Source organism: Pleurodeles waltl, chromosome 6 (genome assembly GCF_031143425.1).
Source record: "Pleurodeles waltl isolate 20211129_DDA chromosome 6, aPleWal1.hap1.20221129, whole genome shotgun sequence".
Lineage (NCBI taxonomy): Eukaryota > Metazoa > Chordata > Amphibia > Caudata > Salamandridae > Pleurodeles > Pleurodeles waltl.
This window is the reverse complement of record NC_090445.1, coordinates 133,922,961-133,950,944: the sequence shown is the minus strand read 5'-3', so window position 1 is coordinate 133,950,944 and position 27,984 is coordinate 133,922,961. Positions and strand designations below refer to the sequence as shown.

At 45.3% G+C, this 27,984-nt stretch overlaps 1 protein-coding gene across 1 annotated transcript in view; it reads right to left on the bottom strand.

Moving 5' to 3' along the window:
* Positions 1-27,984, bottom strand: part of RAPGEFL1 (Rap guanine nucleotide exchange factor like 1) — a 180,410-nt gene that overhangs the window by 50,972 nt on the left and 101,454 nt on the right. Inside the window, exons 2-5 of the mRNA XM_069237579.1 lie at positions 23,689-23,767; positions 21,113-21,263; positions 18,531-18,628; positions 7,517-7,629 (exon numbers count right to left, since the gene is read on the bottom strand). Of these exons, the coding sequence (XP_069093680.1) occupies positions 7,517-7,629; positions 18,531-18,628; positions 21,113-21,263; positions 23,689-23,767 (441 nt within the window). The remainder of the gene's footprint in view (positions 1-7,516; positions 7,630-18,530; positions 18,629-21,112; positions 21,264-23,688; positions 23,768-27,984) is intronic.

Here is a 27,984-nt window from a genome sequence, read left to right as displayed (position 1 = left end):
GACACAAGAGGGACGGGATTGGAAGTGGTGAAATTGGTAGCCCGGGTGGTATGCCTGGAAAAGGTGTACGAAGTTAAGCAACAGCTGCACGAGGGCTTGGCCATATAAGAATCCCTTCTTGCCGACCTACAGAGGAGGGAGGTGCGAGGTGAGTTGAAAGGGCAGGAACTAACAGAGGCACCGAGGTCCCTAGGAGAGCTGATGGACAGACTGGACAAAATTACTAGATGGGGTTACAGGCTGGACCTCCACAGAGAAAGGTCCTAAAAAGGGAGACATTGGTAGCACCGGTCATGATACTACGGTTAACTGATGGGGCATACACCACTACAAATACAGCCATAAACTACATCTTCAGATCACTAAAGAGTGGTATATCGAAACAAAGATCTGGCCAACCCAAAAGACACTGCTTCCAATTTGGCTGAGGCGGAACTCCAGAGGCCCTTCAGGAAGAGCTGAAGGCAGACATTACTCTGGAGGAGGTACAGGAGGCCCTTGGAGCACTGTTCCCTTATAAAGCACTGGCTAGTGATAGCTTCCTGATAAAATTTTATCCAGCATTCAAACCCCCTTCAAATGGAAAACTGCGGGAGATCTTCCAGAAATCCCAGGCACTGGGGAAGTTGCCCCCCACAATGCTGGAGGTCCTTATCTGCATGATACCCAAGCAGGGGAGAGGATCACTGGATGTTGCATCCTATCAACCATTAACTATGATCATCACTGACATCAAAGTCCTCTGAAAAGTCTTGGCACTTCAGTTAAGGCGGATGGTGGTGTTATGGGCTCATGATCATCAGTGTGGGTTCCTACAGGGCCAAAGCACAGCCTACAATCTGAGATGCCTAACATATATAATGCAGTCAGTCCAGGACTGAGATGAGGAATTGGTTCTGGGTTCAGTGGATATTGCCATAGCCTACAACACACTGGGGTGGATGTTCATTAGTGGAGGTGCTACAGGGGATTGGTTTTGGTCCAACTTTTTGTGCCTGGATGAAACTGCTATATGTGAACTCCAGTGCTCAAGTTGTGCATGGCAGAGTGGTGTCAGAGGTTTTTGGGATGGATCGTGGCACCAGGCAGGGCTGGCCGTCATTGCTACTTCTGTTTGCATTGGCACTGGAGCTGCTGGCTATTAGGCTCTGGAGGGTCCTGGGAGACCAGGGACGTTCAATACGCTGTCAAATGGGTAACTGACTCCGACAACGGCGAGAAACAGTTGCTTCGAGGGACATGAGGAGATACAACTCTGTTGGAACTACCAATAAGGGGCTCAAACCTACAGGAGGAATTGCCCTATCTGGTACACCACACTGCCCAGATCTGGGAGCAAATAGTCACTAAGGTCCTTAGGTGACCTCCCTACTCTAGAGACTTGGAACTAATGAAGTAATTTAGGGACATTAGCCTAGCCATGACCGTCACAAGCTGGCAGGAGGGTAGATGCCAATTTCTGAGGGATCTTTACACACAGGAATGTTTTATTTCATATCAGGAAGCACAGGAGGCATTCTTTTAAGGTCAGGGCCAATTTTACAATATGCCGTGATTGCTCCAACTGCCAGGGAAAATTGGTGGGAATTCTGAGAGGTGGTCCGACGATCTGAGGTCCTCAATGTGTTACTGACTGTAGAGGAGAGGGAACAGTTGGTGTCCTGGATTTACAAGGCCCTCAAGGTGGATAGGCCTAGAAGAAAAGTGACGCCCCACATGGCATGTGAGGAGGAGTTTTCAACTTAGAGACTGAAAAATGACCTGTGCATGGATTAAGGGGGTGGGGTCACTTGAAATGCTAGATTTAAATTACTGCTTTTCAGTTCCATGCATTGCACATACCTCACACCAATTAAACTACAAAGAAAATGTGTAGGTAGGCCGCTCTACAGTCTTCCCTCGATGCTGTCAGGGGGAAAGCCACCTTCCTTCATTTGGCATGGAACTGGGATGAGGTCGGACATACTGGCAGGCGGTGCCTGAGCGGATCCGGGGAGCAACTGAATTACCTCTTGACCTCTAGCCTGCGCATCGCCTGCTGGGTATAACAAGCTGCCCCAAAAATAGGAAAATTAAATATAGGTTCCTTCAGCTTGTGTTCAGTCTGGCGAAACAGCAAGTTACCAGAGGGTGGCAGAGATCGACGAATGGGTAAGAAATACTGATGAATTGACACTGGCCAAGGAGATACATATTAGACAATCCCATGGGGATAAAAAAAAAAGTTATTGAGGATTTGGAGAATTTGGGAGGCATACTAACAATATTTGAAGATGCAGGAACAGTTGCGGGGAGCTGGGGGTCAACAAACAACACATGTTATGGGGTTTTTCCAATGCGCTGAAGTCACACAGGCCAAGGGCAGTTGAGTCTCCGGGGACTTGAGAGAACTACACCGGTATATCCATGGATAAGGGAAAGGATATTTTTCTTTTCGAATAAGAACAATGGGGAAGGGGTACAAAAGAAGCACTCAAAGAGGAACATGGGAAGGGAATACCCAGAAATGGCAGGGTCGCTACAGCTGCACAGCTATCCTGGCAGAAAAGAACTGATGAGTCACAGTTGCTATGTTTGTGGTTCATGTTTGTTAATGTGCAAAAGCACAAATAAAGACGTAAAAAAAAGAAATTAGGGTGGATCAGTGTACGTTCTGCTTTTCCTGACCTGCTCTTTGGTACCCCCCCAGCGCTACCCTTGTGAGGCCTGGTGTTGGGGGCCGTAAAGGCAAAAGCAGTAGGAACAAAAAACAAGCATTTGCAATGCAACGGGTCTCGCGTTTGCTCATGTTAGAGCTGATCGCGTTGTAAACTCCTAACCCGACTTTTCATCTATCGGCAAAAGTGCTTTTATGTACGTGACCCGAAAAAGTGGAATTAACTGTGAAAAGCGCTCGACTTCTGCCAAGCGAAATCGCGCTAGGAAAATAGAGAAATAGTCCACGAGCCGACAGAAAACAGCGAGCCTCGCATGTTTTCTGTACTTGGTCGCTGCGCTCGCGGAGGGCCAACCACCGGAAAAGGCATGACGTATGCATGCCTTCGACTAATGAAAGCAAGCAGATTTTACTAGGCAAGCCCACGAACCAATCAAACACACTGAAATGACGTCCACAGGGCTCCGAGCCCTTTTCTAATAACTAAAGCATCTCGCTGCGATACGAATGCGCAAACGCATGCAACGCAGGCTCGACCCTAAAAACGTAAAGAGGGCTCAAAAGCAATGTTCACCGTTTTTAGTTTCCACTCCCTGTCCTTCCAAGAGCCCATCACTGACAAACGGTAATCTGCTGAGCGTGGGACAAAGGTCAATTCTGTGATTTTATCAGATGAGTGATTTGGACGAGTATTCTCTACAACTATGGAACAAGGAGATTGGAGTTTTAATCCCAGAAATCAAATCAAGATTATTATTATTATTGTCTCAGTTTTAAAAATACATTATTTTTCTGAATAGTAATGAAAATCCGTTTTGCACAGCAATAAAAACCAATAACCACAAATTAAATTTTTATTAAAGAAAGGTTTGCCGTGTTTTTTTCTTTCTTTAATTGAAACGCGAGCTATTAAGTCTGAAAACCAGCAAATTAAAAATACACTTTACCCAAGAAGGTAAGAACAACTGGAGTCGACCGTAGGGGATGCACTGCAGGTGAGCTTAAGTTCCCCATTTGGTAACCTGCTGTACAACCCACCACTGGATTAAATTCACTTGATCTTTCGGCACAGATCAAGCTGAAACCTGGTTTCCAGCTTTAAATTCTCTAGCATCTCGCCCAGTGCTGAATATTAGAACCAAGACGCCAAGGACTTTTATATACATCTGACCCTCCTTAAAAAAACATTTTGGGGTTCATAAATTCCACCATGAGTTTATATTTTGATTAGGTTAGCGTCAGCTAATCGGGCCCTCAACCTAACTTCTGAGGGCACCACCAGGAAAGGCTTCCGGGTGAAGAGCCTTGATCGCTGCCTCTTGTTCCAAAATGGTGCAGATCAACCAAACTTGAGTGAGAGCTGTCTTCTGAAAGCAAACTTGTTCAAACTGAAGAGCAAAACATGGATCCCAATAACCACAGCGGATGCTAGAACCAAGTGGCGCATACTGACTTTCATATGGGATGCTCTCCATTTCAGGGGTTCTTTTTGTCCAGAGAATGCCTTTTTTTTGCTCTAGTTAGCCTGTTCCCTTACCTTCCAAATATATGTTTCATTTTCCCTTGTTGTGAGTAGCATGCCACTCCAGGGTTTAGTTCAGTGGTTAATTGTTTAATATTGTGTTTCAGGCTGCTCCATGCACTTAAGCACATCTACAGTGAGGTTAACAGCATTTAAGAGGGGTCATTAGGAGGTGGTTTGTGATTCATGCCATGAGGTAGGTGTGGTGACAAACAAGGTCGATGATCTCAGGGTATTGACGGATGTAGTTGTATAATTGCCAGTTTTACACAGAGTAGATTATGGTCTGGGTGTAAGCATTAGAAATAGAGCCATCACATAGGCCACCAAGGTATGCCGAGGAGGATAGGAAAGGAGAAAGGAAACCATCAAAAAGTTGCAAGTCCATGCACCTTACCTTGTGGTCTACAAGACTTACCTAGTGGCGACTTACTACTATTTAAAAGTGAGGCTTTTACCTGCTAAAGGGGTTATTATTACAGGTCACACTACAGAAGTCAGGTTCTACACAGTGTAGGCCTGAAACCATGTTTGCTTTACCACTATAGTGAATGCTCAACAGGTGCTGCAGTCCACTAGTGGCACTTAACTTCCAGGCCCTGGGCACACATTGTGCACCATATACCAGGGTCTTATAAGTAAGTTAAATATGGAGGTCAGGAATAGGCCAGGCCAAGCATGTTTAAAGGGAGAGCACACGCATTTTACTACTGGATAAATGTGGGTAATGTGTACAGAGTTGTAAAGCCAGCAAACAAACACAGTGTCCAGCAAGGCGAAAATCCTGGGTGACCACGCAGAGAAGATGTACTTCCTAAAGGTAGCCACCCTACATACGTATTGGTGCAAACCTTGCCTTAAGTGTGCAAACACAGGGAGTGTTACACAGTTTTCTCAGCACTGGCCTGACCTAGCATCTTTGTGGATTGCTCATGTTCGCACTGGCTCTAGTGCCCACTCCCTCCCACCCCAGCACACAGACACTGGTACGCTGGCGCTAAACAGCACCCTGAGGCGCTGCAGAAATGGAAACTCCCACGAGTGCCATCAAACGGTACCCGCAGAGAAGGAGAGTACCACACTGGCTACGCGACACAAAACAACACGAGGTCCAGTTCTAACAAGGCAAAGGACTTGCACAACGAACCAGTGCACCACACTTACAATGATGGGCAAATGTGTGCAGGAATGGACACAAGGGCCCATTATAATAGGTGCAGAGGAATAGGCGAAAGATGCAAGACTTCACAGTGAGCTTACATGTTATTTATTGTCCAGGCTGACGTAAAGGAGAAAGTTTAATTACTCCTTTGTTCTGAGGGGGTACACCTGGCTATGGTCTAAAACATTCCTTCACACACCACTGTGGGGTTAGGGGCTGAAAAGCATGAGTGTTTGCAACCTACAAATCCCGACAAGAAACTTCCCTTTAGCACCGAAGTGACAGCAAAATAATGATTCTGAGGGTGCCTCACTAGCATGTGATGTATCAGCAGCACCGAAGATTAAATCACACCCAGAGGTTGTGAACATCCAAGGGAGCTTTTCTGAGAAATATGCTGGTTTGATAGCAGTGTGTCGCAGGCAAGTCTGGACTTCATCAATGAGCCAAAACTCGTAATGGATTAAAAAATGCATAATTTAAAATAAATATCTCCATTATCAGGTGGATCACACACGAAAATGTTCATAAATCTGCTCATATTGTGTGTTTTTATCGCTTTTGTTTGTTAGATCTTAGCACTGACATCATACAGAAATGTTGTGGCAACACTATTTCATACAGCCTTTCTGAATATATCTAAATACATAATCTTAATTGCGTAATTTTAAAAAAGCACTGCACCACCTCCTCCAACCCATCAATGTGAGCCTATCGACATCATGTTCTGGTAACTAGTCATCAAGAACTGTTCCCCAGAGCCGGGCACACAACTCTGTTCTGCCCGGCAGAGGAGGCGCATAAAGATTCTCATCTCTCTGCGGTCTCTATAGGAAGAACTGAAAGGTAGGCAGGTGACTTCTGCTGGGTGCCTATTATCATTTCCCATTCAGTATTTTATGTTTGCCCTTGGCAGCATGCTGCCATGCTGTAGACTCTAGCCATAGGACGCGCATGTCCCGAGAGATGTAGGTGCTATGCTGGGCTTCGAGGCACAGCACGTGTTTTGTACTGCAGAGGCTTAGAGTGGAATTGATCCTAGAGGTCACAAGCCACGTTGTAAAAGGCTCAAGTTATATGATTTATCTGCTCCTGGAAGCCGGAGGCATAGGCTGCTTCCTCCTACTCAGCCTGACCCCCACCATGCAAGGGACTCGGGCATAGGGTGTTTTAGGTCTATGAAGTGTGAGGCTGCTCTTCTGAGATAATAGTAGACAAAATGGTATTGTTCCTGGGAGTCCGGGTGCTATGAAGCCGACATCAGCAGTAGGTGATTGGATCACAAAACTTGGATGCGGTCAGATATGAACAGTTGGTGATTTAGTTTGCTAGAGACTGCCTAGCCAGACTAGGATGCTGGGTTTTAATTTCAGTCAGTGATACATAAACAAAGTTGTAGGTGGGTTAAACGCTTAGCTTCAATGAAGAGGCAGCCAGCGTCTTTCAGTGCATCTTTGAACCTAAACAATATGGCCCTAGGGTAGTGCTTAATTTGTAAATAAAAAGGTGCCGTTCACAAAGCCCTCCCCTTAAACAAGCGGCTGCTGCAATTAAATGTGCGAACACGGAATACTGAGGCCGCGCAACCCTGAAGCCATCTCGGGCCTCTTCAGTCCATTTAGAACCACTCCCTGCCCCTTCAGCTCACTCTTGCAGCTTTCTCCCTTTGTGTGGCTTTTTCGTTCTTCTCTTCCTCCATATTTCCCCTTATTGTCTTTCGCTGGCAGTAAATGCTCGAGGCAGAAAAATAAGTGCCGGCCCTGAAAAATAAGTGCCGGTACTCTGTACCGGAAACAACAAGCACTGCCTCAGGGAGACTAATACACAGCATGTCCACAGTATAGCCGTGAGATGACTAGAGTGTTGCCTACGTTCTTTAAAGGAGTGTAGACACTCTGATACTGAAAATATCGATGCTTTCTAAATGCAGCATTACTAATGGTAAGGGAACCCACAAAGAACTGGCTTGTGTGTCCAAAAATGACCCCTCTTCATTCAGCGATGGCTTAGCGAGCAGTCTAAGTTTTAAATAAGGTGTTTGTTTTGATGTCACTTTGGGCCTTTTCAGTGGCCGTCCTCAATCCTGCTGGGATGTTCCCAGCAGCAAAATAAATCACCCACTATCCCACAAACCCTCCCTGGACCCAGAACAACCCAGTGACGTGCGCAGACTTACTTTCATCGGATCCACGGAAGGCCACGCGTGGCTGCAGACAGGAGTCGATGCGTCGAAAGTGCCGGAACAGTGGCTTTACCTTCCGGGTGTTGGCGCTAACCTCCTGCGTTACCCTATAACCAACCAGAGCCAAAAGACGTCAATGTTAAGGCACAGATCCTTGTCACAGAAATATTGACCTGAAAGGTATATATAATTACATATAAACTCAAGCACACCTTATGACTAAATAAACAGCTACCTAAAGCTACATCTGCTTCCCTTCAAAGGAATAGAAAGATGTAATATATGCTTGTATGGCTTATTGGTAACCCAGCGTAGTTCACACCTTGAGACTAGGCCCAGGAAGGTCACTTCACAGGGATGAGCACCCATTTGGTCCTGATGGACAGGCCAGGTTTGCAACCTCCATCCCTTTTGTCCTGTTTCACCACGTGCCATTACTTTAAAGTAAAGAAAGTCCTGGGAAAATAGACTGAAGAGCTCTTCCCACATTATCTCTTATCTTTAACTTCCAGGGAGTCATGCATGAAATTGGTGTTTCATGAAACTAAATCTAACTGGATTTTGCTGAGACCACTTTGCCCTGTGTGTGGGAATGGCCTATGTTATGACTGGGGCCTTTAGGTTTAGAAAGTGCAAGTCTCTGCACAGGATCCCAGTCTGCCTGCGGCCTGGAGAGACAAGGGACACAGGAGCAGCGCGGCGGCAAGGAGGATGTACATTTTTGTTTGTTATTATTATTATTATTATTAAATGTCCCCACTCGCCCCGCCCCTTTAGAGGTCAGCGACCCGCGACTGACAGAAACCCTGTATTCAATGATATGATGCTTGCTAGGGGATCCATGAGCCTGGCAGCTGTAGATTATTTTACACCCTTCTTGCAAGGGCCTTGAATGACGGAATCAAGGATTCCAGTCAGCTGCCCTACCTACCCCTGGCACCAGTGTGGCACATCTGCTGCTCTGACCCTCTTGCCTGCTCAGAAGAACCACATACCTGAACTGTCCCGTGTCACCAGGGAATTAAAGGGGGCGAGAGGGCTCTGACACTGCAGCTGGACACTGTACACATGTGGGCATGTCTCCCTAGCCATGCAGAGTGAGTGGGGAACATTGTTCGGTATTCACTGGACCTGTAGTGTGCCTGTAGCGTGGTTCATATGGCGACGAGCGCATAGGTCTGACCTGTAGATGAAGTACAACACTCATCCAGTATGACAGCTTCACTTGGGTACAGAAAAGCCATTAAAGCCAGTCACTTAATCTCTCTTTTTTGAATTTTATTTAACACATCTTTGTCGAACGACTTCCGGGTGTATTATGGCCTCATAGATTACATATTGCAATTTTTCTTTGTTTTTTGCAGTTACCTGCTGACAACTATCTACTAGCGTGATTAGGATTTTATTTTCTTTAATCCTTGGCTTCACTTACATCTTTATGTGCTATACTCTGGTAGGCGCTATTAACTTGCACAGGTAATTCTTTAACCTGGAACGCTCAACCAAAAGTGGGCCCAGTCTATCCCATAACAGGAGAGACAGCGATACTTAAAGGTGGGGTCTTGGGTTTGACTCAAAAAGGACCCCTGACCAGGTTGGAGTGGGGATGTAAAACAGTTTCAACAGTGGCCAGGCTGATGAGATACGAAAGTTCAAACAGTGGCCAGTGAGAGGGTGCATGGAGGCTCTGACAGTGCTTAGGTCCGGAGGGAGAGAGTGCACGAGAGATCAAGGAGAGATCAAGTAGGGACCTGAGAGAGGGTGTCTGACAGAGCTCCTACAGCGACCAGAAAGTGTGAGCGCTGCAGTAGTGACCAAAGTGAAGCTGAATAATGCATCTCCAGTAGTAAGTGGAGTCACGGGACATGATGCAGTCTCGTTACCGATCGACGTGTGTGATACAGCTCTCCTCGTGGCTGGACATGTGGACAGACCAACTTCATTACAGACCAGGATGGGAGGGTATGCTGTAGGGCCATTAATAGTGACCACAAAATGCGCATGCTGCAGCGTCAACATTGGCCTGGATCTAAGGTTCCGAAACGGCTCAGAAAGCGACAAAACTGATGAAGTACTACAACTCCAATCGTGAGCAGGGCTGGGATTATAAAACATAGCTCCAACAGTGGCCACGCAGATTTATGCAAAAAATGTCATAGTGACCGAGATAAGTGTGTGATACAGCTGCACTAGTGAAAAGAAATATACCATGCAGCGCAAATAAAGACCAGGATGGGAGAGTGCGCCACATTGATAATAGTGCAGGGGATACGTGTATGAGGCAATGTCAATAATGACCTCAATAAAAGTGTGCAACATAGCTCAGAAAGTGACCAGCATGAGGGTGTATGACAGCTTCACTAGTGAGTGGAGTGAGTCCATGGCACCTCGAATATTGACCACACAGACTGTTCCACAGCCTCAATAGTGAGCAGGCTGAGGGTGCACAATAGATCCCCATCAGTTACAATGCATAGAAGTGTAGGGTACAGATACCCATCGGAACCAGAGCAGGAGTGAACAATGCGGCTCCAATATTGAGTGAGGAAGAGGTGCGCTTCAACTCCAGTGGTGACCAAGCTGGAAATACAAGATAGCGCTCCAACAGTGACCAACTGAGGTGTGTGATTCACTCCAGAAGGGGCCCTACACAGCGCCATCATACAGCTCCATCGGTGAACAGGCTCTGGCTTGCGATACACACTAAGCAGACGGACAGCCTATGATGCCGCCATTTTTCGAATGCGTGCTGGAGAAGCGGTAAACAACCCCGACACGCGTCATTACGCCCCTCACCGATGCACGCTTGCAATGCCTGAGACAGGCGCTTGATACAACACAGCAGTCAATAACCGAGAATTACTTGCAGCCTCCACGGCAGGAATAACCAACCTGACGGCAAAATCAAATGTAATCAGGAACGAAATTAGAGATGACTGAAGAACAGTAGAGAGGGAAAGCCTGAGTTCACGCGAGGCCAGACAAAAAAACACAACCGTGCACGCGATGGAGAAAAATAGAGGAGAGCATAAGGGAATCAGAGCTGCAAACGGTGTTACTGCGTGGGTTTTCACTCTCCCTCAGTCCCGAAATCTAAACCCTATCTGCAGTGGTTTGTAAAGCCAGCCTTACCTAGCTGGGTCCCCTCTGAGGCGAGAAACTAGTTTCATGGGCCCTCGTGGCACTGACTGCAGGGGTGCGTACTAAATTGTGTCACTGCATGATCCCTTTACGCTATCCTAACAGACTGTGTTTCGAGGGGGGGGAGGAAGGTCTCAGGGACACAGCATACACCCTGGACTAGGATAGTGGGCTGGCCAGGTACTCTTGGCCACTGAGAAGGATGGTGGAGAACATGGTGGCCCAGGCTTGTGACCAGATGCTGTTCCTTTTCCTGATATCCAGTGCCCTGTCGTCTGTAGAGGCTGACAGTTCTCCAGCCTTACCACAAGTGGCCATCCACGAGAGGCTCTGAAAACCTACTGCCCACCTATCCAGGTCAGCCCAGTCTCTGCCCCGAAAACACACCCAGAAGCAACACCCCCCAGCAGAATAGGGATGTGTCCCACGTGGAATAGGGGATGGCCACTTATTTTCTATATACTGATTCACAATGCAAGCCTGAAGCCTGTGTGCGCTATAAATACCCAATGCTACTATTACCCAAAGTACGTGTATGCAACTTAACCACCTCGGAAAGATAAAAGGCTGTGTTGGCATTACCTATGCACAACAGACGTCAGCTCAACTGACATACGAAAAATTGATATCCACTGTGTTGTGCAAGAGCATTTTTATCTTCCTTTCTTTCAGGGGAATGCTGGAATTTGTTTAGCAAGCATTGCTCTAATGAAATGTAAATAACAGGAAAGATAAACCAGGCCCGTAGCCAGAAGTATATTTTTAGGGGGGCATGGCCCTCAGCTGTGACCAAACAAAGCTGTGCACTCTAGGTGCATTTGTTCCTCAATACTGTTTATTCTATTAAATAATGACTCCTAAAATACTATGGCTCAAGAATATCAAGGGCAAAATATTGAAAGATAAGTGTATATAGGGAAGTATAGATGTACTATTCCTAACTCCACATCTACATACCTTGAAAATACATATATCACATATGTGCATATGTATGGAGTAATGTATAGAAATTCTATACTTCCATGTCAAAATTTTGGATTCGATAATCTTTCCTTAATATTCTGTGCTATCAATACTTTGGTTTTGATATTCAGGGTGCACGCTGTGTGATCCTATATGAAGGAATACGTGGATTTGTTTAAGGTACATATTATAGCGCATTTTATTTATTTTTATTTAATGCGTTTTTATATAGCGCGGACTTTACCCGAAGGTGTCAGAGCGCTTCACAATAGGCAAAGTAAAGATACAAGAGGAGAAGAAATACATGTGAGCCTGTTACAAAAACAAGCGTTACATTACATGAGGCAATCGTGATAATTGTGCAAGTATCAAGAGCAAAAAATAAAGGAGGTAGTAAACGATACGTTATGAGAGGAAAAAGTGATGTGTGCAGGTTACAAGAGCAAATAAAGTACGAATAGAGGTAAAAAGTTGCAATCAATGGTAGACACTCAAAACACTAAAACAATAGTTACGTTACATGAGGCAGTGGCCGTTGTGCATGTATCAAAAGCAAACAAGATATAAGAGGTAGCAAATGATACGTTGAAAAGGAAAGGTGCCGTGTGCATGTTACAAACGAGTACAAAATACAGGTAGAGGTATAATACTGCACTAAATGGCAGACACTCAAAACACAGAAACACCCTGGGAAGGCACTTCTATCGGCATGGAGAACAGAATTTCTTATAATGGAAGGACTTCCTTCAGAAAACAGAGGGCTTGAATTAACTTTGGAAGTGTCTTTGAAGGAGGAGAGCTTTGAGGTCAGTTTTGAAGGCCTGGGAAGAGGTGGTGGTCCGAAGCTGAGGCGGAAGTGAGTTCCAGATTCTCACCGCGTTGCCTGAAAAGGATTGGGCCATCGATCTTTCCTTCTTGAAAATGGGAGGTTCAAGCAATAATTTTTCTGCATTACGTGATGGTCTGGAGCCCCCAGAGAGTTTCAGCTTATTCACCAGGTAGCGAGGGGAGGAGGAGTGCAAGGCTTTGTGGGTGATACATGCAGTTTTGTAGATAGATCTTGCCTCTATGGGAAGCCAACGGAGGGTGGATAACATGGGTGTGATGTGGTCGCTTCTTTTGGCCCCATATATGAAACGAGCTGCTGAATGGAGAATAGACTTCAGGGGGGAAAGGTGGGATTTGGGAAGGCCAGTAAGAAGAGAGTTGCAGTAGTCCAATCTAGAGAGAACCAGCGATTGGACCAGGGTTTTAAGGTCGTGCTCCGGGAAGAAGCGACGCATCCCCCAAAGAAGGCACAGTTGGTGTCGAGCAGACTTTGCAATGGAGTCGATGTGGGAGAATAGATTGAGTTTTTTGTCGAGTATGACACCAAGGGATTTTGCGCTCTCGACAATGATGGGCTTATTGTTCATTAGATTGATCTGATCCATCCATGATTGCACTGGGGGATGAGAAAGTGAGGAGGAGAGGAGGAGGAATTCTGTTTTGGAGGGATTCAGGATCAGTTGATGAGTTATCATCCAGTTTTGAATGGAGTCGAGAGTAGAGCTAAGGAAGGAGAGATCGTGAGTGGAGGCCACCTTAAGGTAGATCTGAGTGTCATCTGCATATAGATGATAGTGGATCCCGGATTTACTCAGGAGATTTCCCAACGGTTCTAAATAGAGATTGAACAGTGTGGGTGCAAGTATGGAGCCTTGAGGGACACCTTGATTGACCGCTAAAGGAGCTGAAAGACTGTTCGCTATTTTGATCATTTGGGATCTGTCAGAGAGGAAGGAGGCAAACCATTTGAGCACAGTGCCCTCCATCCCCATTCTCTGTTGAAGAGTGTTAAGGAGAGTGTTGTGATTGACAGTGTCAAAGGCTGCAGAAAGGTCAAGAAGAATTAGAAGACAAGACTCCCCTGAATCGAGTATCCGCAGCGCGTCATCAATCACTAGCAGCAGGGCTGTTTCCGTGCTGCAGTTTTGAATGAAGCCAGACTGGAAATTGTCAAGAAGATCATTTTCCTTGATATGGCGAGAGAGTTGTTTCGCTACACATTTTTCTGTGATTTTCGCAAGAAAGGGTAGGTTAGTGATGGGACGGTAGTTGTTGAGGTCGTTCGCATCAGCGGTGTTTTTTTTTAGCAGAGGGGTGACCTGCCCAGTTTTGAAGGGCACAGGAAGGGAGCCTTGACTGAGGGAGAGGTTGACCAGAGTGGTCCAATAGGAAAGAGAATTAGTATAGAAGTCAATGGCAATGGCACTAGGGATGGGGTCAAGAGAATGGTTAGAGGGCTTTGTATCGAGGATGCATTTAAGGAGAGCATCGTCAGAGATGGGGTCAAAATTTTGCCAAATGGTTAAGGATTTGCACTCCTCTGTGGGGGTAGGATGAATGACCTGATCTACAAGTGATTTTACCTTTTCGTCAAAGAATATAGCGAATTCCGCTGCTTTCTTTGTGGAATCTTCCAATTTGGAGGTTGGGGGAGAGCTGTTAGGGTTCTTGATGAGGTCGAATAGTTTTTTGGGTCTATTTTTGGCTGAGTCAAGGAGGGATTTGTAGTGCGACGCTTTTCCAAGGAAGATGAGCTTGTGGTACTTGGATCTTGCTGAACGAAGCGTGGCCAAATTTTCAGTGGAGGGTGCTTGTCTCCATTGTTTCTCAAGGGCTCTTATGAACTTCCTTTCTTCATAGAGGGATTTGTTGAACCAAGGTGCTGAGGGAGTGGGCCTTTTCTTTTTGCTTTGGAGAGGAGCGACATTATTGATTTCGACTGCAAGGACTGTGAGGCATTGGGAGGTGAGTTTGTTGACATCTAGGTCCGGGTCTAGCCTTGGAAGTGATAGCAAAGCACAATCAACTTTCCACAATCTAACTTTAAATCACATAATTTAGATCGGATTAAAAGCAGAAGGGTGTAAAGTTGTAAAGTAGTCTGGCTCACACGTTTGTGTATTTTTTAAACTGCTCAAGCTTTGTGAAATGCAATGCTTATAAAGTTCTTTAAAAATAATAAGGTGGCATCATCTCACACCCCTCACTCCAACACCTCTTACCTCACGTGATGGATTTCCAACCCCCACACTCACATTTTTTTGCTGGAGGATCACCTAACTGTGACATTTTACATCAGAAATTATCACACACCACAGGTCCAAAAAGATAAACTTTACCTCACGTGAAGTTAGTAAACTTTATCTGCTGCATAACATGTGGAGGTTCCTTATTCCGTCCTACAAGTGTAGTGTTAATTTAAGTTGCCACTAATTTAAAATAACTTTCCAGAGAGCTTGGAGCATATCCATCAAGAACATTTTGGGAAATCAGTGGTGACCATTGATTTAAAAATTTGAGGCCTGCAGAAATGATGAAACTATATAGAATTTAGATGTCATTTTATAGAGGAAGTTGAGAAGGTCCCACAATTAATTTCACTATAAAGTTGTGACAAACAATGGGTAGTTTAATTACATTTTGTCAAAAGCACCAGTCAAAACTGCGTGTACTTGAAGAAGGCATCAACATTGGCATACACTCCTCATAGTTACAGGCATGTTGTGTAAAATGTGTTATTCAAAAGGAGACCTTCGTTAGACATCGACCAGCAAGACAGGTAGGCATGAAAAAGGATAGGTGATTGTGTAAGCCCGGGATAGGTCCATTTGTGGTCTGTGGCCTGGCTGAGGACACTAGGTTCAACTCCAGTTAGAGCAGGCAGAAGTACTGCTTCTAATGTTCAGAGTGGTGATTTCATAATTTGCATTGAGGTTCCTGCTCCGTGATAATATCTGTTTGATGCTGCTTGTATGGTATCTCCTACTTGTATGCTACAGAGCCCTCAACATGTAGAACTATGGACATTCTTAACTCTTCCACATGCAGTAGACTACTTGCACAGAATCCTTAATGTGCCATTGTGTTGTCTACATGGTTAACATTGCTTGGACGAGCATGCACTTTTCTGAGTGGTGAATATAGAAAGCATGGAAGCCTACCATGTGTAATGACTGATATGCATTGGAAGAGAGGGGTCAGCACTTTGCACCCAGAGCATACAATAGCAAATAACAAGGGGGTGCCATTGTTAAGCAATTTGCCAAATGCAATGTGGATCAAGTAACAATGGTTAGACCTTATTAGGACTTTAAAGACCACTATGCAAGGAGATTCTTGGATCTTACACTAAGATCCCTTTTAGAAAATAAAGTGAAAAATTGTGCACTGAAATCACATTGGTGCTGGCCAAAACATGACAAGCTCTAAATCCCATTTAAAATCACGAATCACCTTTTCTCCATGTGTATCTAGAGCTCATTTTGACCTTTGGGCTCTCTCTAACTTTCTCTATACTCTCCCCATCTCCTAATCTTTGTTGTCACTACTTCTCTCCACCTCTTGCCAACTGCCCCTTTTTGTTACTGCTGCAATTATCTTCCTGTTCCTGTATCTCCCGCTCTCTCTCTCTTGATTTTTCTATTTACTCTCCCTTTCCTCAACCTCTCTCCTTTTCTAGAATCTCTATTTTCTCTTCCATCTTCTTTGTACTTTTCAGAATTTTTTATTTTCTCTCTAGCCCTCTTCTCCATAGACCATGTATGACAACTGAAACTTTCTCTTGGCTGTGCATAGCCATTAATTAGCAGCACTTGCACCGTTCTTTGACCATGCTGTTTTTCGTTGTTCCCCAGTCCCAGAAATCTACCATCCTGGGGATGTGTCCAGGCACTTAAGAACTCCTCTGTGATCATGCACCAAAGAGGTTAGTGCAACATGACCATAATATCCCTGTACCTTGTTGTCAATTCTTGTTGCACAGGACATCAGGCTGCATAGATTTGGTGGGCTTTACTGTTTTATGGCAGATGACAACTCGTTGATGTCCACCACACTACTTTCTTGTTGTGATGGACTTCGCTTGGAGGTCCACAGTACTGGAAAAGAAAATGTTTCTGGTAAAAACACCAGAAACATTTTCTTTCCCAGAATCAAAGTCAGGAGGCAAGGAAAATACCACCAGTCCAGAGTGTGATTTTTCATTTTGCTATATTGCGCATCACACTGTGAGCGCAGATGTACCACAGCCATACAAAAATGAAAGCAGACCGTGCTAATAGAATCTGCAGGGATCCACAACTGTTCAGAGCGCACGTTTCTAAACTTCTCTCAATAGCAATAGTACTCCACTTGTGTGACTGGGGTATCAACCAAGAAAAGAAAGGCTCGCTAATCCCCGTAAGACACAAAGAAACATCACAATTGTGCCTTGTGCATTGACCAATTCAGGACACATGGGTAGCTGTGGTATTTAGACCAGGGCTCTGTCCGAACCTACGTAATCCTGCCTGGCCCAGACATTTCTGAAAACAAGGCACCTAGGGTAGTCTGAAGTGGTGTGGTTTGTGTGGATGCCAATATCTTTTCTTACCCAGAATGCTCTTCAAACACAAAACTGTGGCTCAATCACAGATTTTTCTCATGCCGGAATCTATGAGGATCCATAACATTTCTGCTACACAGTGTTCCCACACTTCTCCCAATAAAAACGCTATCCCCAGTAATTACCACGTATTATGCATTTAGTATATTATTGCATAGGACTTCATAAGAGCAATTTATTTGCTATGACCATAAATTAGACAAAGATAAAGCATAATTTCAAGATGTCAATGCATTTCAAAAAGAATATTCATACTATACAGATATTAAACTACAATATGCAAAAATCTGAAAATATTAGTCGATGTTCTGTGGAGATGTCTAGATAGGCCAATTATGATACAAATGCTTTCAGCCTCAGATGCTCAGATTATGGTTTTCACAATATTTGGTTCAAGGAGTTGAATCCTCAGGATGTTAACCCTGGCAGGGTTATCTAGATATTAAACCATTTTTTAAAAGATATTATGTTATAGCAGCCATTTGTGGCATGACAGACTATATTGGGTATTTGCAGATTCACGCTAGCTAGTTAGGGTATTGGCAACCTTTGATCATAGGCAAATTACCCAACAAAAACTATCTAGCTCCTGCAAACAAAATAATGATCTCTAAACCAGATACATTATCTCACCAGGCTATATTTCACAACAAGCCGGTGTAGGCTGGAGCAATGACAGTAAAATTTAAGTTGTACCCGACTCTGTCCCAGCACAATAGGATCATCAAAGTACTATTCCATATTGGAATTTGGAGTTTCCTGATTGGACATTGCATCCGAATGGCTAGAAGGTTTAGGTAAAGACAGACACTTAAGTATCAGGAATAGGAAATAATATGCAAGTTACTGCCTTAAGAACATCAACGTCCCATACAGCTGTGCAACCTTTCAACAAAGCAAATTACTGTTTGACATACTATATGTGAAAGTTAAGAAGGGAGAGCAGCTAATACTCCTTGAATTCTTGGCCTCTCAGCTGTGACTGTTAACTTGTGTTGGTACAAACTTTCCCATCAGCTCCTCACATACAACACTGTGGTATTTCTCAGGAGCCCATCTTATCCCCTCTATTATTCAACATCTACCCAACTCCCTTACCAAACCTGATTAATTCATTCAGCTTCACCTGTTACTAGTATAGAGATGAATCCCAACTCATTAAAAAATTGGATGGTCTGGAAGACCTCTACAATCTAAAACTTGATGACTTCCTTTGGGCCATGAATTCACGGATGATGAATACCCATCTGAAGCTAAATACAAGAAAGACAGCGAATATGACCTGCAGAAAATAATAACAATTTCAGCCCTACGTCATGTGGCCTATGGAAACAAGTCCCTCCAACAATATTAAGAGGAGTCAGAAACCTAGGGGTAACCATGGATTCAGACCAATATTTGATACCACATGTTGATTACATCAAACAGAGTGCCTTCTACTATGTTGCTGCCATGTGCTCAGCCCGCGCTCACCTCAGCTCCGCCGTCTCCACCAGGCGATGCAGCTGCCTGACGTCGTCCTCCAGGGCGGGAAATCTCTGCACATCCTTCATAACCAGCGGATACAGATCCTAGCCCAAGGGAGAGGGGAGGGGCAGAAAAGAAAGCGTCACCACAGCAGACAAAAATAGTTTTTTCAAAAGCAAGTGCGAGCATGTGCAAAATGGGAGCTTAAGAAAATGGAAGATGCAAAATATCGGAGACTAAAAGAAAAACAACAAAAAAATATTCTGGGCACAGCATGCATCACAGAGAGCTTCAGTGCAAGCTTTCCCTCACAGGCCAGGCAGATGACACAGACAGCAGGCGGGCACCCTGCACATTTATACTACGGGCAAGGAACAGGCAGCTTACCATACACAAAGAAAGGTACAGGCAACAGGCACGCAAGCATACATCAGACACAAATCAAGGGGCATAGCACAATCATCTGCATTACTAACTTCCATCACACTAGAAAAACTGGGATAGTAGAAGCAATGCAATATTCCCTGGTCTCCAAAGAGGTTCAGGATCACTTAATTTCTACTAACCTGCAGCCACAGCGTTTTCCAAAGTGAAAGATTTAATGTACTTGCCATAAAAATAACCATCTGTGCAGAATCCGCGGGGCAACAAAAAAATATATGATGTTTCGAGCTCAACTGGTCAAAAGTTCCCCCTCCCAAAAAAAAAAAAGCACCACGCTTTGAGGCATACAGTGGCAGACACTTTGCAGAGCTTAGCTGGACGCCTTTACATACGTGATTATTGTGCCCGTGGGCTAAATTAATACCAACGAGGTGAAGCTTCTTGCCTAGACGGTAATATTTGTTAAAATGTCAAAATAGTGAAACAGTACTGCCGCAGACTTAGCCCCATAATTTGCCTTTTCTTGCCACATAATTTGGTCATTCACTGCTGCATAATTCAAGTGGTCCTAGGTATAGGACATACAACAGCAGGGTGAGCACTCCAGACAAAAAAAGGTGCATGCACAGTCCTGTACAGTGCAAGCTTTCCAAGGGTGTGCAGGATTCAGTGCACACAAAAACACACACTCACACCCTAAAGGGAAAACTTCTGTCAAACACAGAGAATGGGTACCACACAAACATCAGCAGGGCAAGCTTCCCACACACATCAGATACAGTACAAGCAGCAGCGGGGCAATCTTCCTTCATACACAGACCGCACAACACCTCTCATGCTGGTGCGAGGAGGAGCATCAACAGTGCAAAGTTTCCCTCAAGCAGAGAACATATATAGGATGGGAAGCAGCAGTGCAAGTTTCTCTCTCACATACACTTTCACCATGATCAGCAGCATTACAAATATGCCCAACACATGTATTCCAGGTAGACAACCACCAGCAGCAGGGCATTCTTTTACACTCAAATCAGGCACAGCAAGTGTCAGCAGGCTAGGCTAAGCATTCACACTGACATGCACCTCTACCACAGCTTGCAAACTGGTTGGCTATGATTCATACAGCCACATTCACGCAGTGCATGACGTGATGCCATAGCGACGCAGTGCACTAAGTGGAGCCACACCAATGCATTTTGTGACGTACAGCCACACCAATGTAGTGCGCAATGTGCAGCCACACCCAGGGCCGTAACAAAGGCCCCTGCAGACCCTACGGTGTGTGTGGGTGGGGGGGCAGAGGGGAGTGAGCTCCACAGGGCCTCCCTCAGCATAGTAACCTGGCCTGAGAGCTCCAGAATGAGTTCGGAAGGGGGCCCGTCCATTTCATGTACTTTGCATGGGGCCCCTCAAGATTCGTAATGCCACTAGCCACACCGACACAGTGCCCGTCGTGCAGCCACACCGACACAGCGCGGGACATGCAGCCACACTGACTCAGCGCGCAACATGCAGCCACACCGACTCAGCGCGCAACATGCAGCCACACCGACTCAGCGCGCAACATGCAGCCACACCGACTCAGCGCGCAACATGCAGCCACACTGACTCAGCGCGCAACATGCAGCCACACTGACTCAGTGCGCAACATGCAGCCACACCGATACAACCTGCGACATGCAGCCATGCTGACACAGGGTACAACATGCTGCCTCACCAACACGGTGCGCGACATGCAGCCACACGGACACAACGCACAACAAGTAGCCACACTGACACAGTGCGTGACATACAGCCACACTGACGCAGCGAGCAACATGCAGCCACACTGATATAGCGAGCGACATGCAGCCACACTGATATAGCGAGCGACATGCAGCCACACTGACACAGCGCACGACATGCAGCCACACTGACACAGCGCACGACATGCAGCCACACTGACACAGCGCACGACATGCAGCCACACTGACACAGCGCACGACATGCAGCCACACTGACACAGCGCACGACATGCAGACACACTGACACAGTGCACGACATGCAGACACACTGACACAGCGCACGACATGCAGACACACTGACACAACGTGCAACATGTAGCCACACTGACGCAGTGCGTGACATTAGGCCACACCAACGCAGTGAGGCGCTGGCTTTGACACTTCGCTGGCCCCACACTGCCTCTGGGGCCCTCCACAGCTTACCTTGATGAGTTTGAAGGTGCTCTCCTCCTCCTGCAGGATGCCCTTGTAAGTCTCCATGAAGTGCAGCAGCACCGACAGCACTGCCTGCTTGCGCTGCAGGACATCGCTTTGGTCCCAGCTTGGCGAAGAGTAGTCACTGGCCCCAGAGAAAGTCACTCACAGTTAAGGAAACAAACATGAAGAGGCAGGGAATAGAGGAAAGAAGATGGGAAGACGCCATAACTTGACCTCACATGTGAAGGGCCCCCAGTACTACACAGAGACGGCACATGTGACCAATACCTCTCACATGCAAGAACGTGCACTACAAGGACATCTGGCTTAACCAAGGGTGCAGCGGTGGCCAGAATCTACACTGCCTGCAGGTAATATACTGGTACCCTACCGGTCGTTGAGCATGACAAAGGTGTAAATACGGGCACGGTGATGAAGAGCACATGTATTAACAACATGTAAAAAAAATATTGGCATACTAGTGTCCTGAATAAGGGCTTCACAATGATAAACAGCCATAAACAAAGTCACACACTTGAAGAGCTGGTGTAGGTAAGAGTACCGTAGAGGTCAGTGTGCATATCTAAAGTCACACAATGGAACAGCTGGTGTAGGTAAGAGTACCGTAGAGGTCAGTGTGCATATATAAAGTCACACAATGGAACAGCTGGTGTAGGTAAGAGCGCGCTAGAGGCCAGTGTGCATATATAAAGTCACACAATGGAACAGCTGGTGTAGGTAAGAGCGCGCTAGAGGCCAGTGTGCATATATAAAGTCACACAATGGAACAGCTGGTGTAGGTAAGAGCGCGCTAGAGGTCAGTGTGCATATATAACGTCACACAATAGAACAGCTGGTGAAGGTAAGAGTACTGTGCATGTCAGTGTGCATATATAAAGTCACACAATAGAACAACTGGTGTAGGTAATAGTACCGTAGAGGTCAGTGCGCACATCTAAAGTCACACAATGGAACAGCTGGTGTAGGTAAGAGCACACTAGAGGTCAGTGTGCATATATAAAGCAACACTATGGAACAGCAGGTGTAGGTAAGAACTCGCTAGAGATCAGTGTGCATATATAAAATCACACACTAGAACAGCTGGTATAGGTAGGAGCACGCTAGAGGTCAGTGTCCATATGTAAAGTCACACACTAGAACAGCTGGTGTAGGTAAGAGTACCGTAGAGGTCAGTGTGCCTATCTAAAGTCACACAATGGAACAGGTGGTGTAGGTAACAGCGCGCTAGAAGTCAGTGTCCATATATAACGTCACACAATAGAACAGCTGGTGTATGTAAGAGTACTGTGGATGTCAGTGTGCATATATAAAGTCACACAATAGAACAGCTGGTGTAGGTAAGAGCAAGCTAGAAGTCAGTGTGTATATATATATATATACACACACATATATGTATAAATAGAACAGCTGGTGTAGGGTGTAGGTAAGAGTATTGCAGAGGTCAGTGTGTATATATAAAGTCACACCAGTAGAGACTGAAAACAGCTAGGGAATAGTGAGAACACAGTAACAAGAAACAGGTACATAGGCAACTAGATGTCAGCAGGTGTACTTAAGGGCACAATAGTGACAAGGAAGTGTAACTAACACCGTGAATGAATAAATAATGAGCCGCAGATATAAGTAAGCTGCACCACATACACCCATGCGTGCAGGTCTTTTGGGGAAAGTGGGCTTATAAGATAAATACCTTAGCGGCCTGAAACAACCACCATGCTGAGAGGAGTAGAGAGCCAACGAGTTGTAAGACAGCGCTTTGAAAACTCTGCTGTTTCATTATCTCCCTGCCTCTCCTCGCCATGCACAGCATCTCCACAAAGAATGCCCCCCCCCAATTCTACCAATTATCAGCTGGTATGACTGTAAGAACACTCCTGCTCAGCAGGTGTAAGCAAGGACAAACTAAAGATCAGAGGTGGAAGGAAGTTCATTGCACTGATCTGCATGTGTGAATGAAGCCACACTAGTGTCCACTTCTAGCTTCTATATTCCATAATAGTCTCTGGTGGCCAACCGATGCCTGGAACGAATACACGAGAGACCCCCTTGCTCTCTAATGGACACGCATGGCCAGGAAGAGAACGAGGGACCCCCTGGTTCCAGGCGGGGCCCCTCGTTTAGGGCAGAGGGGCCACGCCCACCCACCTTTTGCCCCTCATGAAGAGTGCCAATCTTTTTTAATGAATGTTTGGTGCGTGGGTGCATGTTTGAATGTTGATGAGTGTTGTTAATGGATGTACGTGCATGTGTGAGAAAGTGTGAGAGTGCTTCCTGCCCACCCACCTCTCTCCTAAAACAGCCGGCCGCCACTGCCTGGTTCTCTGGTGAACACATACGACCCCCGATTCCCATGGAAGACATGCTAGGCCTGGAAGTGATGCTCCTCCACCCCCCAAAGTTCTTTGGCAGGCACATTAGGCTTTGACGTCATACACGAGGCCACCTGGTCACTGCAGTCCCGATGAAGGACCAGCAGCTCTTCCCGCCTCTACATCATCACCCACTGCGGATGTCTGCGACGGCCCCAGCACCCCCCGCGCCTCGGTACACCTGAAGGATATTGCTGCTGCAGCTCGAGGAGGAAGCGGTCTGTTGGCAGGAACAGCGAGTGGGTGAGGATGAGGTCATCCAGCAGCAGCTCTGGAAGAGAAGGAGGAGAGCAGGCGTTAGAGGTACGGAAGGGCCAGGTCTACACAAACTGTGGATCCGGGGCCAGGGCAGGGCCCGGGCCGGCTCAGGTGTCTGGCTGTCGGCCAGCCGGTGAGGATGGATCACATCACACCGCAGGCCCGGGTGTGCCGGGAACACCAGGACATGCATGCACACGCTCAAGCATGTGCACGCACACACCATTAGGGGCCTGGTGTTCTCACAGAAGGAAAGAAACAGAAACGGGGATGGAGTTTAGGCTGGCAACAGAGTTCAAAAGTCACTCACTTGTTTGATAGCGAGACCGCCTGCTTCAAAAGCACGCCATTGCCTATGATCAGCGTCCACTGGAGCGTGAACAGATTTAGAAAACCAAAATTCAGGGCGATCCACAAACACAGAGGTAGGACTATAATTTTGTAGCGACGAGGTACTCAGAATGTCTTGTCACACTCCGTCATGAATACACTTTGGCAAAGCCAATAGGTTTGGCGTTAGGTGCCATGCTTTTGGAAAAATTTGTTTTGTCTTGGTTTTTGTAAAACGTTGCTGCTCAGGAAGTTGCTTGGCCATCATCAATCCCTAAGACAATGACTAAAGGCAAAAAAAGTTGTTTAGGTCCCAAAAAAGCACACATTGCTTTGTGTGAATGGGCAGCAAGCCATAACTTATGGTTAAGTCAGCCAATGGCTGAAGCGGGCTGACACATTGCCCCTTGATGTATGGTGTAGGGGGTGAAGACAAATATGAATGACAGAACCACAGATTAACGGAGGAAGTGTGGCTGCAAACCCTTAAGAGTAATTATGCTACACATGCATTTTATGTAAAATCAAGATATCTGGGCTAACACAGCCTGACAAAAAGCCAGTCAGTCTGGTACTGGCAGCCAGCCCCTTGCCTATGGGGAAAAAAGAAGGAAAGAAAGATAGAAGGAAAGAGAGAGGAAGGTGAGAAAGAATAGAAAGAAAGTGGAAGGCAAGAAAAAAAAGATGAGAAAAGGGCAAGAAGGAAGGAAAGAAAAATAAATACGAAGGCAAGAAATAAAAAAGAGCAGGTCAAGAAAGAGAGAAACAAGAAGTGAAGGGAAATAGGAAGGAAAGAACGAAAAAGGCAAGAAAGGTGCTATGGAAAGAAAGAGGCGTGAAAGAAAAAGTCAGAAAGAAACAACGAAAGAAAGAAAGGCAGTAAGAAAAAGGGAAAAGAAAACGGGAGAAAACGGAACGAAAGGGAGAGGGAAAAAAGGAGAAAGAGAGAAAAGGAGAAAGGGTGTGAAAGAAAGACAAAAAGAAAGAAGAAGGGAAGAAACAAAGGAAACAGACATTGGGAGGTGAGAAAAAAAGAGAAAATAGTGGCAGGCAAGAAAGAAAGAAAGAAAGAAAGAAAGAAAAAGAAAAATGAAAGACACACAAACAGGGTTGCAAAGATATAGTGCCCCCATGAGCCTATATTCACAGTTCATGTAAGCTGCTGCTGTGGGTGTGAAAAAGCAACAGTCAATTTCAGAAGGAAGTCGCGCAGTATTGGCAGGAGACAGAAACTGATAAATCTGGGATGCGCCCTATCCTCTCATTCTGTAGAAAGCGTCCTGATACCACACCAGGCTCTACTAACAAGGACAGTACCAAAGCAGTAATAAATAAAAACAAAACACACTGCTCCCTAGGGGGACTGACTTATGTGTGGATGTGCTCCTTGAGAAAGGGCCAAATGCAGTCACTCAAAGTGAAGCCAGACAGTGGCTGAAGTAGGCTGACCTGTAGCTCCAAGCAGTGTGCGGTAGTGGGCGGAAACAAAATATGAATACCACAAGAACAGACCAATGAATGAATAGAGGTGGCTACAAGCCCCTTTATGTGGGTATATTGTACATATAATTTTAGTAAAATCAAAAGGGTGTTTTTAATAAAATCAGAAAGCCTTGGCTACTGCCAGACCTAAAAACACAATGAGGCAACTTTTACTAACAGTCTGATTTGTGTTAATTAACTTGCTTTAAGGGGCACTACTCTTGCACTGAAATAAATTAAGCTTCTATGTCTGTGTGTTCTGCCTATCCTCTTAGAAAACAGGGAAATGTGCTAAATGTATTGACATTTGCCAGGACAGCTGCTGAAAACCAGGAATGCCCGGCTAGTTGTAGGCACTTGGTCACCCGCGTTCACAGTCAAGGTATATTATCCATGGGGGTGGAGTCATGTATTGTCATTTTGGGTGCTATCACTCTTATGTTAATTGGTGGTTTTGAAACAAAAAACAAAAAAAATGAGTCACAGAATGCAGGCAGTATGAAGTTTAAAAAAAACACAAACACATTAAAAGGAAGCCAGCCAGGTAACATTAAGCATCCTCACCTTTCCACCGAAGGCAGGGAAGGCATGTATTGGCATACAACTTTAAATCAGGGTTTGTTCCTAATGATATCATTTGCCATCCAAATGTCAATAAACCTATCAGAAATAAGAACAGTGAACACAATTGATGGATAAGGCTGAGCCGGGGGCTGCAGTAGGTATCTAAAGGGTATAAAACACCTCAGTGGATGGGGCGCTTTCTAGAGAAATGTGTGTGTAATAACACTGTGGGGGCATTGGTTGCACCTCATTAGAACCAGTTTGACACCCAAATATAGCAACAGAAAGATGACTAGTTAACCTTTTTAAATAGCCTTCCATTGCAGAGCAATATCTTTTGCTGTATTTTTTGTTTCTTTTGAACCAGTTGAGCTAGAAGCAATATTGTTTTTGTTAAAATCTACAGATTATTCAGCAGATGATGGATTATGTGCCAAATACAGGAAATCTATAATTATGTGAAAAACAAAGCAGCCGCACAATCACATAATCCCAGTGGCCGTGTAATAATGAAGGCTGGTTAAGCAAAGTCGCTAGTGCATACACCAGCTTTCAAAGGTCTCAGGACTCCTTAGTTTAAATTCAGTTCTGTTAGATCTATCACATATGTTTAATGTTATTGTTAACAATATCTAAATGTTTCCACCACAGCCAGTGCCTCTGCTGTATAACTTATTCATCAAGAGACTCGAGCTACTGCTCAGATGAGCACAGGAATGGATGACAGCCGATATCTGTGGGTTCTCAGCCGTGTGCTGTCGTCTGCGCGCATGCGCAGTACACCTGGCGACGTGACGCGTGGATAAAGTGCTGTTCCATTCACACTGGACACAGGATTACTAAATCTTCAGGAAGGACTATGATGCAATGAGTGACATTCATGAGTTAAGGAACAAGGCACGGATGTCATCGATGAAGGTCAGGGGGCAGAGTTAAGGTTACATGCTTTATGTGAAGAATGTTAGGCAGAATATATAGCCGAGAATTAATCACACCAAAGAGCAATTCGATATTTGTTGGAAAAAGATAGTTGACTCCGTTTAATACAAGTCCAACTTTAAAAAATGTTGTAGCCAGAATGTATAGAAACATGCAAAGAGATTCTATAGTTTCTACAATGTTCAGAAGTGTGCAAAAAAATAAACAGGTTGCCATAAATATCTATTTTTCCTGCTTACACTGGTGATGTAGAAAAAAAGAGCAAAAGAAGGAAACACCAGGTTTAATTTTTTGGTCGAGCCTAGGCAGTGCGCATGCACTGTCTCTTGGCATGTTGTAATCTACATCTGTGGGCTTGTACCACGTCCATCTCACACCCATCACTTTCATTTGTTGCTTGGCCTGCCTTTCCAAATTCCCTTCATTTCATAGGTAAATGCTTTATGTTTGTCCTGACTTGAGGCTGCTTTGTTACCGCATGGGAGACTGACCCTGTTACATAGATAGGGGCACGATCGGCTACATAGCATAGTGTGGCGCACTACTTTTTTCTTTTGCCTCGCCGCTTCCCACTGGGTGGCCGTATGTTGTTTCTTCCTCTTCCTTGTTTTGGACATGCCGCTGTTTCATTGTGGTATGGCTGCAAGCTGGAGGGGGGGGGGGTTCTCTTTTATTTATTGTTATTTTTTTAAAAGGTTCATGTAGCACGAACTCGATCGGAAGAGCGCTTTACATGAGTACGTCAAGTTTCATATAGCGCAAACACGATCTGAGGAACACTTTACATGACTACCACTTACGGAGTAGTTTAGAAGTTGCAAAATATACAAATTGGAGTATTTAAAACAGAAAAAAAACACAGAAATCCTCAACACAGCTCTCCCGGCACAGCGGGCGAGTAGATACTACAATATT